The sequence below is a fragment of the Perognathus longimembris genome, chromosome 25 (genome assembly GCF_023159225.1).
Source record: "Perognathus longimembris pacificus isolate PPM17 chromosome 25, ASM2315922v1, whole genome shotgun sequence".
In the NCBI taxonomy this organism is placed as follows: Eukaryota; Metazoa; Chordata; class Mammalia; order Rodentia; family Heteromyidae; genus Perognathus; species Perognathus longimembris.
Genome location: NC_063185.1, coordinates 4,576,091 through 4,593,376, shown reverse-complemented (window position 1 = coordinate 4,593,376; position 17,286 = coordinate 4,576,091). Strand labels below are relative to the sequence as shown.

General features: G+C 54.7%; 1 protein-coding gene across 1 annotated transcript; it reads right to left on the bottom strand.

Annotated features, from left to right (window-relative positions):
• Nucleotides 1–600: 600 nt before the first annotated feature.
• Nucleotides 601–14,076, bottom strand: Rgs14 (regulator of G protein signaling 14). Its single transcript, XM_048334111.1, is given in 15 exon segments — nucleotides 601–1,265; nucleotides 1,754–1,954; nucleotides 1,956–2,003; nucleotides 2,095–2,176; nucleotides 2,262–2,388; nucleotides 2,665–2,741; nucleotides 4,400–4,609; nucleotides 4,956–5,065; nucleotides 5,324–5,435; nucleotides 5,594–5,737; nucleotides 6,315–6,458; nucleotides 6,543–6,635; nucleotides 6,973–7,148; nucleotides 7,284–7,305; nucleotides 13,871–14,076. Coding segments are annotated over 15 exon segments (1,809 nt in total). The 5' UTR covers nucleotides 13,931–14,076; the 3' UTR covers nucleotides 601–1,062.
• Nucleotides 14,077–17,286: the final 3,210 nt, after the last annotated feature.

Below are 17,286 nucleotides of genomic sequence, written 5' to 3'. Positions count from 1 at the left end.
CTCTTTGCTCAAGGCTAGCACTCTACCACTTGAGCCACAGCGCCACTTCTGGCTTTTTCTATCTGCGCAGTGCTGAGGAACTGAACCCAGGGCTTCATGTATATGAGGCAAGTGCTCTACCACTAGGCCACATTCCCAGCCCCTGTTTTCTTTTTTTTTTTTTTGGCAGTTACTAGGGCTTCAATCAGGGCCTAAGCACTGTCCCTTAGCTTTTCCTCCTCAAGGATAGCTAGCAATCTACCACTTCAGCCGACAAGATAAGAGTCTCATTGGCTTTGAACCACAATCCTCAGATCTCAGCCTTCTGAGTAGCTAGGATGACAGGCCTGAGCCCCGGTGCCTGGCTCTGAGTCCTTGTTAGAAAAGAATGCAGGCAGAGTAATGCGACAGCAGAGGGCGGCAGCAGGAGAGACAGGCCCCTCCCCCTTATATTCTGTGTAACTGGGAAGAGAGGTTCTAAAAATAAGACATTCAGAGATACATCCTGAGGTCCCCAAGAATTTCCAGGCACTCAGCCTTCCTTGGTGACAGGAGCAGTATGGCTAGAGGTGTTGGAGGGAGGCGGTGCACAACGCAGACCACACAAGGAGCCACACCTCATTGGCAGAATAATAATTATTATTACAGAAACAATATCATACATACAGGACAAACCCAGCTGTCCCCAGCCAACCATGAGATCTGTATGTACAGTTGATTCTATGTGGCCAGAGAGCGGGGCTGCCCACCTGCACCTCCAGGGGCCAGCCCCTCCTCCTGCAGATGCTTGGCACAGATTGGGGAGGCTGGCACTGCCAACGCCATCCCTCTATGCTGGGGACACCAAGGGGCCCGGCCCACCCCCACCCGGTGACCAGGCTGCAAGGGATGGATGTGAGGGGCCTGGTAGCTACAGCTGTGGGGGTGGCCCTTCTAAATCCCCCTCTCTTCCTCCTCCCATGGGCCTGCCCATGGCAGGAGGGGACCAGGGACATTCAGGGCACAGATAGGGCATGCAGAACGGACCCATAGCATGCTTGGCCCGCGGGGTGCCGTGCAGCTGGCTTGGATGTTATACAGGTGTCAGAGGGCTGAGTGGGCAGTGGAGCTCCCGGACCCCCGCTTGGGTTGGGCAGCAGGTTCAGTCTGTGGTAGAGTCTCCTGGGAGCTGGGCCTTGGGGCAGGAAGCTGCAGGAATTCTGGAAGCACCAGGTCCTCTTTTCGGAGAAGGCCCCTCTGGTCGTGGGCTCCGCTGCTCTGTACCCGATTCAGTAGCTCCACCAGGCCTAAGGAGGGGGTGGCCATGGGCATCAGAAAGCGTGTGCGTGTGTATGCGCATGCGCACGTGCGTGCTGATCCTGGGGCTTGAACTCAGGGTCTGGGAACTGTCCTTGAGCTCTTTTGCTCAAGACTAGTGCTCTATCACTTGGAGCTACAGAGCCACTTCTGGTTTTCTGGTGGTTCATTGGAGATAAGAGTCTCACACACTTTCCTTCCCTGGGATGGCTTTGAACTGAAGTCCTCAGAGCTCAGCCTCCTGAGTAGCTAGGATGACAGGCGTGAGCCACTGGTACCTGGCTAGGAAGCCCACCACAGTCTAACTACCTTACTGGCCCCAGCACCAATGATGTCTCAGGGCCCTCCTGTTTCAGCCCCAAGTAGCCCTCTATGCTTCAGTTCAAGTCTCTCATGATACTCTCTGTGATCCCCAATCCCGCTTGGCTTGTCCAGTCTCTCTACTCCCCTGCCCTCATCTCTCCACCCCTCCAGGTACCTTCGATGTCAAAGGTCTGTCGTTTGTCGGCCGAACTACTGGGTACCTCCACCAGTGAACTGGGGGGCAGTGAAGAGGCGTGAGTGGCCTTGTTCTGGGTTCTAGAAGGACATCCCTGCAAGAGTATGGGGTCAGAGCCACAGTCAGGGGGTGCGGTAAAGGCAGCAGGTGGAAGAAGGCACCCCAGGACTCCTGCACACCTGGCTGCTGCTACAGGAGGCCATGTGGCTGGCGTCCCGGATCTTCACACCTGCAAGAAAGGACACCATGGGGTGTTGTGTTTTTTTTTTTTTTCCTGCCATTTGGAGCCGGAAGAAGTCCTAGGGGGTCGAGTTCTTTACCTGGAAGAGTGTCCAAAATCAGTCGCTGGCCAGACACAGAGCTTACTAGCTTCTCCAGATCCAGCGGCTGCTTCTCGCCTGGCTGAGGGGACAGGTCAGCTGCCCATGTGACACAGCACCCCCTCCCCTCCCTCCCCACCCCTTCCCCCAGCAGACCCCCAGCTCACCCGGTGCAATGCCACCTGCTCCAAGCTTAGGCCATGCTTCCCCAGGATGGGCTGCAGCGCCTCCTGCAGCCGCTTGGTGGGTTTGGCCGCGATCCGCACCACACGCTCCAGCGTGGACAGCTCCAGCCTGCGGGGAGCGGGGAGGGGGGCGGGGCGGGGGGGGCTGGGGTTTCAGAGCACGGGGGAGCCGGGCCCCCGCAGCGCTCCCGGGCAGGAGGGGCTGAGCTTGCCCCAAAGAGGTGGGCGTGACTCCCAGCACCAGGGGACCAGGCTGAGGAGGGTGGGCGGGGCGGCTCTCACCAGGGACGCGGTTTCTAAGGCTAGGGGGCGTGGCTCTAGAAACTGGGAGGCCTGGGGACCGAGCTCTGGCCTTAAAAGAGTGGTGGATGGGAAGAGCACTCACTCAAAGGTGACCCTGGTCTCCAACCGCACTTCCTGGTCGGCCAGCACAGTGCAATCCTGATCCAGGACCAGGGCCTTCTGCAAAGAACCAGTCAAGATCTAAGAGTCCCTCCCGGACCCGAGCCACCCCTGGGACCCCTGAGAACCACCTTCATCGCCTCCTTTGGCCTTTAATGAGGCTCCCGCCTGTCATCCTAGCTACTCAGGAAGCTGGGATCTGAGGATTGAGGTTTGAAGCCAGCCTGGGGCAGGAAAGTCCCTGAGATGCTTTACCACCAATTAATCCTTGGGGTGGGGTGGTGGTGGTGGTGGAAATAGCCAGAAGTGGACCATGGCTGCTCAAGTAGTAGAGCTCCAGCCTTGAGCAAAAAAAAAAAAAACACAAAAAAAACACCCAAAAAACAAAACAAGACAAAAATCTAAGGAACAATGTCCTAAGCCCAAGTGCCAGCACAAAAATAAACACAAATAAAATCAACGGTAACTGTCCAGGCTACTACCCACAGAAGTCCTATAGCCTGTGGCAGCCCCAGAGTGGGTAGGAAGGCCTCTCCCAGACAGCAGGCCTATGCTGAGAGGCAGAGACAGGTGGAATGTGGGTGGTGAAGTTATATTTAGCTGGCACAAAAACCCATCTGGGCTGTTGTCAGCTGCTTTGGTGGCCTGAGACAGTTGGCAGAGTCCCTCTTACTGCTGTCCTCACACCCCACGCTCCAGGTTCCTGAACTTGTCCTCCAATACCCAGCTTGCAGGCCTTTGCTTACGCTGTTCCCTTGGCCTCCAAAGTCCTCCCCTACAGCTCTGCCAGACAAAAATCCTCTTTGTCCATGTCAACTGCTGCCGCTTCCTAGAAGAAATGTCTACCCACTCCCAAGACACTCCTAGAAGTCTCAGTCCTACTAATTATGTCTTATGGGGCTCACCCCCAGCCTGTGGGCCTGGAAGACTAATCTGGACCCCGGTCCTTCTACTCACTAACCTTCTCCAGGCCTTAGGACTTGACTCCTAAGTAAATGGCATCCTGATGGTGCCCTGGAACTCAGCATTAGTCCTTCCCAAACCCTTACTGAATAGTTTTCAGGGGCTTGGAATATGGCCTAGTCGTAGAGTGCTTGCCTCATATACACGAAGCCCTGGTTTCATTCCTCAGCACTACATATATACAAAAAGCCAGAAGCAGAGCTGTAATTCAAGTGGCGGAGTGCTAGCCTTGAGCAAAAAGAAACCAGGGACAGTACTCAGGCCCTGAGTTCAAGCCCCAGGATACAGTGCTTCATGCCATTAATCCCAGCTGCCTGGGAGGCATAGATAGGAGACTGAGGTCCAAAGCTGACTCTAGGCAAAATGAAGCCTTTTCTGAAAAATAACTAGATTACAAAAAAGGGCTGGGGTAGAACATCTGCCTTGCAAGTGTGAAGAACTGAGTTCAAACTCCATCACTGCCAAAAAAAAAAAGTGAGTTTTTTTTCCCTAGAAAGTCCATGGGACTCTTATTTACAATTAACTACCAAAAAGTTGGAAGTAGAGATGCGGCTCAAGTGTCAGAGTGCTAGCCTTGAACACAGAAGCTCAGGGACAGCACTCAGGCTCTGACTTCAAGTCCTAGGACCGGTCTCCCCTGCCCCCCCCCAAAAAAAAAAGAATGTAGGTTGATCCAGGTGACTAGAAATAGAGTTAGGGTCACTCAGGATTAGGAAGGAGTTGAGAATGAGGGGCAGGTGAAGTGAGATTGTCACCTGTTCATTGCCCATCAAGTAGACCTTGATGTCAGGCAGAGAGAGTCCTCGCTTCTCACAGATGCCTGCGAGCATGTCTCGGATGGTGAGGCCGGGCCGGGCCAGGGCCAAGGAGGCTGTGCCATCTGGGAGGTACACACAGCAGTATTTTCCTGGACGGCTTTCGCTGTCACCCTCTGTGCTCCCAAGGCTCTTCCGGTGGCTCTGGTTCTGGGGTACAAGTGGGGGTGGAGGTTATGTGTACACATGGCAGGGTGTGCAGATAGACCGGTGCATGGAGACTGATAAACTCTCTGGGTGCACACGCGCGCGCGCACACACACACACACATATTCACGGGTACACCTAGAGGCAAGCCAAGATGTGTCCTCCTCCTGGAACACACGGATGCTGAGTAGACCTGCACACATGCAGATATCTGTCTGATGTGCCTGATGACCAATGGGATAATGACGGGCAGAAAGGAAAGAGGCTGAAGGATGATGCACAGACAGCCAGGAAATGGAAGTGAGGACCAAGCTGGAAATATACCTCATTTTCCCAGCATTTGGCTCACCTCAGATCTGTTGGCAAAGGCAAGGAAACCGAGGTCCAGACTGGCAGATGAATTTAGGGAACCCTGAGACTCTCGGCGCAAGGCCAAGCTCGAAGTGCCTCCAGTCAGCTCTAGGAGAGAAGGAGAAATAAATGGGAAAAACCCCTCTTCCCCCCACCCACCCCTCTAGGGAGACCTCAGGAGGTGGACCTCATTCGGGGCCATCCTCCAGGGGCCCTCCTGAGCAAATAGGATTTCAGGCGTGAGCTGGGTGGCTCAAGGGCCGGCTGGGCCTTGCATTTTGTTCGTGTGTTTGTGAGTACAGTCCGTGGGCCCGGTAGGAGGAGAGGCGGTGCTTCTGGAGCTGGCACACCCGGGCCGGGCCTCACCTCTGCGGAAGGACTTGCGGAGCGGGCGGCCCCCAGCACCCTCGGCCGCCGGCAGCTGCCCCAGCTCCTCCACACCCAGCGGCAGCGACTTCCCCGGCTTCAGCTTCGGCTTCTGCGGGGACAACCAAGGCCGTGGTGGCTCTGGCCCTCGTGCAGGTCGCGGGCTCGCGCCCGCAGATCTACATCCAAGGATGTCTCCTCTTGCGGGATTACCGCCCCCCCCCCACCACAAGCCCTCGCGCTCCACCTCGCCCAGCCTCGGGTCCGCACCTTCCTCGCCGTGTCGGGGCTGCCGAGGCGCGAGGAGCCGGGTTCCCGCAGCGGCCGCCCTTCCGCCTCGGCCAGAAGGCACTCGCGGTACAGCGGGGACTTGACGAAGCGCGCGTAGCTGTCGAACTTCATCAGGTTGAAGATCTGCGGGGGCAAGCCGGATGGGGGTGTGGAGACTCAGGGCTCCCCGAACTCACCAGCCCGGCCAGTTAAGCAGATGCCCCGCCCCCCCGCCCCCACGACCCCTGGGGGAGACCCTAGCCCCGCCCAGACCAGCTCCCCCCCCACCTACTTCCCTGGCCACACCCACCAATGGCCACGCCCGCTCACCACCCCGCCCCCACCTAAAGAGGAAGCTCCAAGCCCCGCCCAGATCAGCTCCCCACTCCCGCTTGCCTGGCCACGCCCACCGTCGGCCGCCCTCATTCGCTCAGTTAGGCCCCGCCCCACCGAAAGAGGGAACCCCTAGCCTCACCCTGGTCAGCTCCGGAACCTACTTCTCGTCTTGGCCCCGCCCCTACAGGCCCCGCCCATAATATTACGGAGGCCCCGCCCCCTGCCCAGTTTTTCATCTCCGCTGCAGCTGCGCATCCAAATTTGCCCTCGCCCCGCCCTCACCGTCCAGGCTCCGCCCCTCGGTCTGGCCACGCCCCCTCCCGGTCCCTTTCTCCTCAAGATCCGCCCTCTCGACACAAACCATTGCTAAGCACCCACCGCTCACCTGAAGCTGCTGTGCCCGGAACATGTCCGGACGGGGCTGTGCCAGCACCTCCTCGCCGAGCCAGGCCTGCCGGTCGATGTTCACCGGGCTCAGCGCCTGGCTGGACAGGAACTCCTGGTAGATGTTGCGGGCCTCCTGAGCTAGCTGGGGAGGAGGGCCAGGCCGAGGTCAGGGGGCACGGGCCAGGCCGGCTTCCCACCCTTCTGCACCACTCTCCTTCCCCCAGACCTGCTGGGTGTCGCTGGCTGGGATCTGCTGGAAACGCTCACAGGCCTTCCAGAAAGTCACGTTCTCCGCGCTGAACTCCTTCTTCAGGAACTCCTGGGGAGAAGAGGAGGAGGAGGAGGCCTGTCAGACACAGTCTGTATCAGGGGACGTGTTCAAACATTGGGACAGACACGGGGCCAGGAGACCAGACAGACAGATGGTGCCAGATCCGGAGGCACAGGGAGAAAATAAGCAGAGACGAGGACAGAGAGAAGGAAAAGATTTTTCCAGCTGGGAGGAGAGGAAGCCAAAGAAGGGCTAGATGAGGGGTGTCCGGTGAAGAGGCCCATTCTGGCCAGCCTGGAGTTCCAGGCTGCTCCTCTCCCCCTCCCTCTGCAGTGGCACCTGCCATCTGCTCCCTCACCTCCTCCCAGCCCATCACAAGGCTTACGGTGAAGTAAGCCAGGCCCAATGGGTCCTGCAGCAACCGCTCGAAGGAGAGGGCCCAGCTGGCCACAGGCTGTTCCTCGGGAAAGGGGCTGCTGGGACCACTGGGGAGGCTGTGGATGCTGAGGGAGCTGCCTCTGCCTTCGTTCTGGCTCTGGGACCCTGTGGCGCTGCTCAGCTCTGCAGAGGGATGGGCAAAGGAGGAGGTGAGCCTTCTCCCTCCCCCCCCCAGCCTATCTCCAGTCATCCACCCCTCTGCAGGTCCAGTCCCTCCACCCTCCAGCCTAGGCCTTCTCCACACATTCTGTCACTCACCTCCATCTGAGACAGCCAGAACCTAGGAGAGACCCAAGGTAGAAAGTCAGAGCAGAGCCCAGTGAGGAACAAATCAAGACACAGTTCTGGGCCCAGCCTCCCTGGAGACTTCTCCACCTGAAGAGCCATGCTGAATATCCCTAGCCAGTCATTGCTTGGTCAGGGATTTGCTCAGCTTGTCCTGGCTCCTATTCCAACATATGCCAAATCATTGTGTGCTGGAATGTATGCAAAAGACCTTCAAGTGGCCCCATTCCCTTCTCCCCAGCCTCTGCTGAGAGAGCCCAAGTGTGCATAGACTATGTGTGTGTGTGTGTGTGTGTGTGTTTTGTGTGTGTGCTGATATTGGGGCTTGAACTCAGGGCCAAGGCACTCTCTCTTAGCTTTTTTTTTTTTTTTGCCACTCAAAGCCTGTACTGTACCACTTTTGGCTTTTTGCTAGTTAATCGAAGATAAATGTCTCATGGACTTTCTGCCCAGACTGACTTCCAAATGTGATCCTCAGATCTCAGCCTCCTGAGTAGTCAGGACTCCAGGCATGAGCCACCAGAATCCCCCACTATGCCCCTTGACTTTAATATTTTCTCTCCCACTTGCTAAGTTGTGTGACTCTGGGAAAATCGGTTCACTTGGTGGCTTCCATCTGTAAACAAGGGATGGTGCTAAAAATAGTAACTTCCTTCCTCAGGCCACTACAGAGATTGAATTTGTGCATGCTGTATTTATAGCATATGGAACAGTGGCCAGGGTGTAAGGGCTAGCTTGCTGTTGGGAGGAGAGGTGTCTTTGTAGCCAATGATCTCATTGCAATTGCTTCCTCTTGGCTTGCCAGTTCTTCTGCAGGCCTCACCCCCCCCCCCCTTGCACAGGGTACAGTGCTTTAGATCCATCCAAGATAGGGGCCCCCAGGCTCTCTATTTCTCACAAGTTCCCAGGCCCTGCTGATGGAGGTTTAGGGGCCACACTGTAACACTGCTGTTCAGGCCAGCTCAGTTCTGCCCCACAAAACACACTAGCTCTAACTTCTCTGGAATCCCAGCCATTAGACAGAAAAAACATCCTCTGGGAGCGACGTTTGTAATTCTTTCTCTTTGTTCCCTTCTTACCTTCCTAGAAGTTCCCAGCCCTCCCTCCCAGATCTGTCCCTTGCTGGCTCTGTCTTGGACCCTTTGTCCCTCACTCCAAATCTCCAGCTTTAACCACACATAGCCAACTTTCTGCCAATATCACCCCCCAAATGTCTCATAAACCATTCAAACTCAGCCAATCCCTTCTCTTCCTGCCAGATTACAAGGCCGGGACGCTGCTGGCTCACACTTGTAATCCTAGCTACCCAGGAGACAGAGAGCTGAAAGCTGAGAGCTGCCAGCCTGGACAGGAAGGTACATAAGACTTTTATCTCCAAATAACCACCCCCAAACCAGAAGTGGAGCTGTGGCTCAAGTGGTAGAGCACCAGCACTGAGCATGAAGACTCAAAGACCAGACCTTGAGTACAAGCCCTAATATCCCCTTCCCCTAAATTGTCATAAAGAACTCAAAATAATCATTGTTGTGTTTGGTCTAACTGGACAGCCTTGGATTCCCCCTTGAATGACCCCAATCTTACATCTAGAGCATGGGCTGAGCAGAGTGCCTGCCCTCCCCCACCCTGCCATCCCCTACCCCCCCAGGTCATCCAAGTCAACTCCCCCCACCCCATCTCAGCTTCCCACGGCTGCAGGAGATGCCCTCACTCCTGGGGGCGGGAGGCTGGAGCCAGGAGGCAAGCCAGCTCTTTCCCTTTGCCACCCTGCACCTGCCTGCACCCTGTGGTGTGTTCTTCCTTCCTCCCCCGCCCCCCCTGCTAGGCAGCTGTATTCCCAGCTCCAGAGATTGTGCCACCAGTGTCCTCACCCCCTCCTATTCTCCCGGGATCATCTTCCCTCCTCCTCCCCTCCCTGAGGCTCCCTGTGCCTGCCCAGTGCTCCAGCCTCAAACCAGCCTCAGTTTTGTTTTTGTTTTTGTTTTGCCAGTACTGGGGCTTGAACTCAGGGCCTGGGCTCTGTCCCTGGCTTCTTTTTGCTCAAGGCTAGCACTCTGCCACTTGAGCCACAGCGCCACTTCCGGCTTTTTCTATATATGTGGTGCTGAGGAATCGAACCCAGGGCTTCATGTATGCGAGGCAAGCACTCTACCACTAGGCCGTATTCCCTGCCCGTCCAGCCTCATTCTTATTGGGAACATTATGTGGTCAGAAGTCCCAGGTAGGGTCAAAGGCACTAGGACTGAAGCCACCACATTTACAGATTGTGTTTGAATCTGATTTTATTTTGTTTTAGTGCCAGTCCTGGGGCTTAAATTCAAGGCCTGGGCACTGTCCCTGAGCATTTCAAGGCTAGCACTTTACCGCTTGCGCCATAGCACCATTTGCAGTGTTTTCTGAGTGACTCATTGGAGGGAAGAGTGCCAGGGACTTTCCTGCCCTGACTGGCTTTGTACTGTGATCCTCCTATCTCAGCTTCCTGAGTAACTGAGATTATAGGCACGAGCCATTGACACCTGGCTTCTCAGGGGTTTGCTTTATACATTCATTTTAATCAAAGGCCTGCCTTATTAAGTAGGGCTGGCTCCTAGGTCCTCTCCAGGTCTCCCCTCCCCGCTGCTGTCCCATCCTGGTCCAGAGTCTCTTCACCTAGGTTGCTGTTGCTAGGTGACAGTTAAAACCCACCTAGGCCTGACTAATGAGCCCCTCCCGCGTCACCCATTTCCCTCCCCCTCACCTCCCCCCTACACTTCATCAAACTTTTCTATTTTTCTGCACCCTACACATGCCTGCTTCTCCTTGCCTTGTTTTTCCTCTGCCTAACTACCTGCTGGGAGTGCCCCCTGCAGTGCCATCACCACCCCCTGCCTGTAGATGCCAGGCTCCTCCAAGTACCAGTCTCCCCAACTTCCTTCCCTCCACACCTCTACCTACCACATCCCCCGCCCCTCTCTCCTGCTAGCCCAGTGGCTCCTGGATGGCAGGCCTGGTTGGGGAAAGGAATCCGCCCCTCTGGGGACCCCTTTTATTTTGATTTTTTTTGTGTGCTAGTCCTGAGGTTTGAATGTAGGGCCTGGGAGCTGGCTCTTGCCTTAGCTTGTTCTGCTCAAGGTTGGTGCTCTACTGTTTGAGTCACATCTATACTTCTGGGGGTTTTGGTGGGTGATTGGAGATAAGAACCTCAGGGACTTTCTTGCCAGGACTGGCTTTGAACTGCGATCCTCAGATCTCAGCCTCCTGAGAAGCTGGGATGACAGGCGTGAGCACCAGCATGCAGCCCACAGGCAGCCTTCTTTGAACCAGTGCTCTCAGGCCATGGTATCCTTCACAGAGTTTCGGCTCCTGGCCACTCCATCACCTGTGGCTGCCACCAGAATGTCTTGATTCCAGCCTCTCTTTCCCCATTATCTGTCCTCAGTATAATTGAGTCTAAGCTGGTATAGGGACAGAAATCTAGAACTAGAAAGGGACAAGGACAAAAATCCACTACCAGATCTGCCATTGAGGGACACGTGATTTTCCCTAAGCCTCAGGTTCCCTCTGCTAACCCAGCTTCCCCAATCTCCTAGGCTTCTGTGAGGTCAGACTGAGCCTGTCTATGGAAGCACCAGCCTTGCGGTGCTCAGAAGTAGCATAGCCTGCTGCCAGGGACTCCAACCTGCACAGACACCAGCCTGGGGAAGCTGGGCTGAGCGGACTGGCCCTGCCCCAGCCCCCACTTGACCTCCGCCTGTGTGAGGAGAAGTAGTGAGTAAATGGAGGGAAAGGGGAAGCTGGGCAGAGGAAGGATGTGGTGGCGATGGACACCCCTTGCCCACCATCAGGAGTGGGGTCTTCAGAGGAGGCTTGAGGGGCACTGCTGATACCTGAAGAGACTAAGAAAGGAAGAGGGGCTAATTTTCCTGCGTTCCCACTGTGAGGCAGAGAGCCCTGCTGTCCACTCCATCATTCTGTCTTTATCCTCCCTGGCTCCTCCCACTCTACAGAAGAGGAAACTGAGGACCAAGCAGATCATACAACTGGGAAAACACAACTGCTTCAGAAGTCACGTGGGCCTGTCTCTGGCGTCTGAGGTCTTTCCCCCCATCCTCCTGCATGGTTTCCTTGGTGGAAAGAGGAGCTCTGAGGCCCAGGGTCTTAGAACCTGGGGCAGGAATAAGACAAGGTGTGTGTGTGTGTGTGTGTGTGTGTGTGTGTGTGTGTAAGATCTGGGGACTCTTGCACAAAAATACTTTAGGAACAATGCTCAGGTTCTGAGTTCAAGCCCCACAACCGACAAAAAAAGAAGTGACTTATTGAGCATCTGTGTTTTGTATATGTGTTGGTATTGGGGCTCAAGGCAAGCACTCTACCCCTTGAGCCACCGCTCCATTTCCATCTTCTTGGTGGGTCACTGGAGAAAAAGAGTCTCATGGATAGTCCTGCCCAAGCTGGCTTTGAACTGTGACTCTACATCTCAGCCTCCTGATGCTTCTATTGAGCACTGTCCCTGAGCCTCTTTGTTGTGCTCAAGGCTAGTGTTCTACTACTACGTGAACCACAGTATCACTTCTGGCTTTTGCTGTGTAGTTTATTGGAAATAAGAGTCTCATGGGCTTTCCTGCCCAGGGTTGGCTTGGAACTGGGATCCTTAGATCTCAGGCTTACAGGTGTGAGCCACCAGTGCCTGGCAAGAGCTCAGCCTTTTGAGTAGCTAGAATCACAGGTATGAACCACTGATGCCTGAGGGGCCGTGTGTGTGTGTGTGTGTGTGTGTGTGTGTGTGTGAATTTGTGCTGACTGAATGAGTGAGCACAGAAATAAAATGGACTTGGGGCTCCCTGAAGATGCCTCTGGAAGGGGGCTGGGAGGCTTCTGTCTCAAGTGACAGGTTTCATGGCAATTGCCTGACGAGCTGAATGGCAGGAAAAGCAAGGCTGGAGGGAATAAAACTGCCTGGCTCTGGGATGAAGTGGGGGCAGGGGGAATGTGGCACTGGGATTTGGGGAGAACAGGGACCTGGCAGTTCTGGGGAGAGAGGAAAGCCTTTCCAAATGCTGACCAGGTCGCCTTGTCAGCTGCCCTGGGCACATCCCTTATTCCCGAGTCTCCCTTGGGAGGTCACTCAGATAGAAAGAACCAGACTCCTGGCTCTCAGCCGCCTCTCCAGCTCTGTCCTCAGTCCCCACACCTGGCCATCCCTGCCTGCCACAGCCAAGCATGGTGGCCCAAAAGTGGCCCACATGTGACCCCTGGGATTCTGAGAGGTGGCACAGAGAGTTCAGACTGGCCCAAGACGGGCAAAGATTATCTGGACATCAGGCAGAGGCTGGGATGCCTTCCTGCTCTCCATGGGGTAGAGAGGCCATGGGCTAGCACAGGAGGGACAAAGGTTAGAGCTGTCTCTAGCCCTCTCTGCTTCCCTGCAGTTCTGAATATGGTTCCAGAAGCAATCCAGCTGCGCTCCAACATGCAACTGACTTTCTGGCCTGGATGCTAGGGGAAGGGCTAGGAAAGACTCTCACCTCCGGGGAAGGAATGCAAGGCAGATGGGCTTTTCTCAAACTTTCAAAGTTGGGCTCTAATGCTAAGGTGGCTAAGATCAGAGGATCACAGTTCAAAGCCAGCCAGGGCAGGAAAATCTGTGAGACTCTTATCTCCAATGAACCACCAAAAAAACAGAAGGAGCGCTGTGGCTCAAGTGGTAAAGCACTGAGCCTGGAGTGAAAAAGCTAAGGGACAGTGCTCAGGACTTGAAGCCCTAGTACCAGCACACACACACACACACACACACACACACACACACACACACACACACGCACGCACACACTGCTGAAAATGTAGGGGACACGAGGCTCACAGGAACACAGCCCAAACAATGTGTCAAGGGGCTCATATTTCTCATGCGACTTAGGAGAAGGGTCAAACCCTCCCAGGGCTGTTCTGAGCGGGGTTGTGCATCCAGGGAGCAGAGTGGGGCGTGAGACAGCTGCATCTGTGGGGTGCTCTGGTTCTCAGCTACATCCCTGCTTCCTAGGGGACTGGGGATGGGACAGAGGGAGGCTGTTCAGCTTGACTTGACTTCTTGACCTATCTCTGGTGACCCAAAGAACACTAGATGCTTCCAGAAGAGGTGGCATTCGAGACAGTGACCCAACAAGAGCTGGCCTTGGGCACTGAGGGTGTGGGATGGGGAGAGGAGGGCTGGGGCTAAGTGAGGTGCAGAGACTTGAGCCAGTGTGCAAGTGGTGAGGGGACAGGAGCCCATCAATCTCCTGTCTGAATCCCTGGGGTTGGGGGGTGGAGGCAGCTCCAGATGGAGTTAGCTGAGTGGTTCAGCCTGCATCTCGACCAGTGGCTCTGCCCGATTTGTTCTAATCTCCTCTCCAGGGGGGCGCGGGGCTCCTGGCAGGGCATCCAGAAGGATCCTGAGGTTGAGGACACTGAGTCCCACTGCTGCTGTCTGTACCCAACTTCTCTCACCTTATGGGGCTTTGATGTGGCCCTGCTGGGTGTGCAGCCTGAGCCCCACCCTGGGTGTGCGCACCCCCTCCTCGTGGCCCTGGCTCAGAGCCCACACTCACCATGCGCCCGTTGGGGACACCCAGGTGCTTCGGTTTCCCTGGCATGCCGCCGCTGATCATGGGTCCCCGCCTGGGGGGCCGCCCACCATGGGGACCTCTGGGCAGTGCCCGCCCAAGCTGGTGCTGCGGAGGGCAGGGCGGGCGGCGGAGAGAGCCCCGCTGCGCTCTTGCGGGCCCTCACATCCTGGAGCACCAGCTCACTACCTCTTTTCTCTGCCACAGGAAGTGTTTCTATAGAAACCAAACCACAGAAAGCAGCAAGGTCTGAGAGGGAGAGAGAGAGAGAAACGCCTCTTTGTACACACCCGCCACGTTCATGCACGCACACACATGCCACCAACGCAGCCCATGCAGGCACGAGGACACAGCCAAGGCCTCCTGTGCCCAGCGTGGCCTGGCTCAGCCCAGGAGCCCCAAGTTCCTCTCAGAGCACACAGAAGTCTATGCACACATCACCAAGCATCTTTGAACCTGGCACCCTGGCAGGGATTCATGTGGCTATGTGGGCACTGGAATTTGAGTCCTCTGTATCCATGTATGTGCTTTACCAGCACACACTCATCTCAGACCTACTATGTGCCAGGCATGCACATGCTCAGTTCTCCTGCCCCAGCAGGCTGCATGTGCGACCCCAACCCCTGCAGGTACAGGCTGTCACTTGTGCATGTGCCCGGCTGTGCAGATAGGTGCAGTGTGTGTGTGTGTGTGTGTGTGTGTGTGTGTGTGTGTGTGTGTGTTGGTCCTGGGGCTTTAACTCATGGCCTGGACACTGTCCCTGGTTTTTGTGCTCAAGGCTAGTGCTCTGTCACCTGAACTACATCTTCACTTCTGGATTTTCTTTTTTGGTCGTGGGGCTTGAACTTAGTGCCTGGACACTATTCCTAAGCTTATTTTGCTCCAAGCTAGTGCTCTGCCACTTTGAGCCACAGTACCATTTCCAGTTTTCTGGTGGTTAATTGGAGATTAGAGTCTCATGGACGTTCTTGCCCAGACTAGCTTTGAACTATGATCCTCAGATCTCAGCCTCCTGAGTAGCTAGGATGACAGACACTTCTGAATTTTTTCTTCCTTTGCCAGTCCTAGGGCTTGGACTCAGGACCTGAGCACTGTCCCTGGCTTCTCAAGGCTAGCACTTGACCACTTGAGCCACAGTGCCCACTTCTGGCTTTTTCTGTGTATGTTGTACTGAGGAATCGAACTTAGGGCTTCATGCATGCTGGCTGAGCACTCTACCACTAAGCTACATTCCCAGCCTCACTTCTGGATTTTTTTTTTTTTTTCCAGTCCTGGGCCTTGGACTCAGGGCCTGAGCACTGTCCCTGGCTTCCTTTTGCTCAAGGCTAGCACTCTGCTACTTGAGCCACAGCGCCACTTCTGGCCATTTTCTATATATGTGGTGCTTGGGAATTGAACCCGGGCTTCATGTATATGAGGCAAGCACTTTTGCCACTAGGCCATATTCCCTGCCCACTTCTGGATTTTTGATGGTTCATTGGAGACAAGAGTCTCACAAACTTTCTTGTCCTGGCTGACTTTGAGCCATGATCCTCAGATCTTCAGCTCCTGAGTAGCTAGGATGAAAGGTGTGAGCCACCAGCACCCGGCTCAGACAGGTGGATTTCTATGCAGTTATGCACACCCATCATAGAGGTGTGCATATTATGAACTTTCTGGCTCCCCATAAAGGCATCTAAGCATGTGAATAGTTCCATGTACACATGCATGTGACAGGAGCGTAAGCAGACACCTCCAGGACTGCAGTGTAGGCAGTAGGCATGAATTTGCTCACTAATGGGGAGCAGGACATATCGTCTGTGCCAAAGACAGGCTGCGTTCATGCTCTGTGACATAAAATCTTGCCACAGTTACAGACTTTCAGCTCAGGTAGCTGCAGCCTGGGTGCTGTCCCTGAGCCTTTTTTTTGGGGGGGGGGGGGCTCAAGGCTGGCACTCTGCCACTTGAACCATAGCTCCATTTTCAACTTTTTACTGGCTAATTGGAGATAAGAGTCTCACTGACTTTCCTGCCTTGGCTGGCATCAAACTGAGAGCCTCAGATCTCGCTTCCTGAGTAGCTAGGATTCCAGGCATGAGCCACAGGTGCCAGGTTTGCAGCCTAGTGTTCAAATGGAGGGCTTTTTGGTATGTCTTCCTGTGGCAGTGAGTAGAGAGGAAGGAAACATGGGCTCTCCCATCCCATCTTATATCAGCACTCATCCAATCAGAACAGATTCCCTGCTCAGGATCGAATTACTTCCACAATGCTCCATCACTAACATCCCCAAATACTACTGCATTAGGAATTAGCGTTTCAATGATCAAGGATAAAAGGACTTTTTTCTTTTAAGATAGCCTCTCATTGTGTTGGCTAGGCTAGCTTCAAACTCTTGGGCTCAAATGATCCTCCTGCCTCAGTCTCATGAATCCTTTTTTTTTTTTTTCTTTTTTACCTTTCCTCCTTCTTTTTCTTTCCTCCTCCCCCTCCCCTTCCTCCTCCTCCTTCTCCACTGAGGGTTAAACCCAAGGGCCTTGTTTATGCTAAAAAAGCACTTTACCACTGAGCTACACTGTCAGCCCTAGCCTGCCTTCCTTCCTTCCTTCCTTCCTTCCTTCCTTCCTTCCTTCCTCCCTTCCTTCCTTCCTTCCTTCCTTCCTTCCTTCCTTCCTTCCATCCTTCCTTTCTTCCTTCCTTTTTTTGGCCAGTCCTGGGGCTTAGACTCAGGGTCTGACCACTGTCCCTGGCTTCTTTTTACTCAAGTCTAGGACTCTATCCCTTGAGCCACTTCTGGCCTTTTCTGTTTATGTGGTTCTGAGGACTCAAGCCCAGGGCTTTGTGCATGATAGGCAAGCACTCTACCACTAAGCCATATTCCCAGCCCCCATCAGCCCTAGCATTTCAACATATGAGTTGGAGGAACTCTAGTTTAGATCTTTTATTTTTGTGGTAGGTACTAGGGCATGAATTCAGGGTCTGGGTCTGGGTACTGTCACTTAGCTTTTTCCCTAAGGTGTAGTACTCTACCACTTGAGCTTTTAAAGGTAGTTAGAGATAAGAGTGTCACAAACTCTCCTACCTGGCCTGGCTTTGAACTCTGATCCTCAGACTTCAGTCTCCTGAGTAGCTAGTTGTTAGGTCCTCTCCCTGAGGGCTACATGCAGATGCCCCCACCTCATTAAGTCTCCACCCAGTTACCTGGGTAACCAGCAGACCTGGAGGCAGTTACCTCCCCTTTCCCTGAGGTCACCTCCTAATCCACCTGGCCACACCCCTTGCCCCTGCCCTAAATAAAGCAGGGCTGGGTGGGGGGCGCTCTCTCTCTCTCTCTCTCCCTTCTCTCCGGCCATGGATCATCTTGGCCACAGGCCAGCAGTTCGGTAATAAATGTTCTCTCCTGCCTGAATACCGCGTGGCATTCT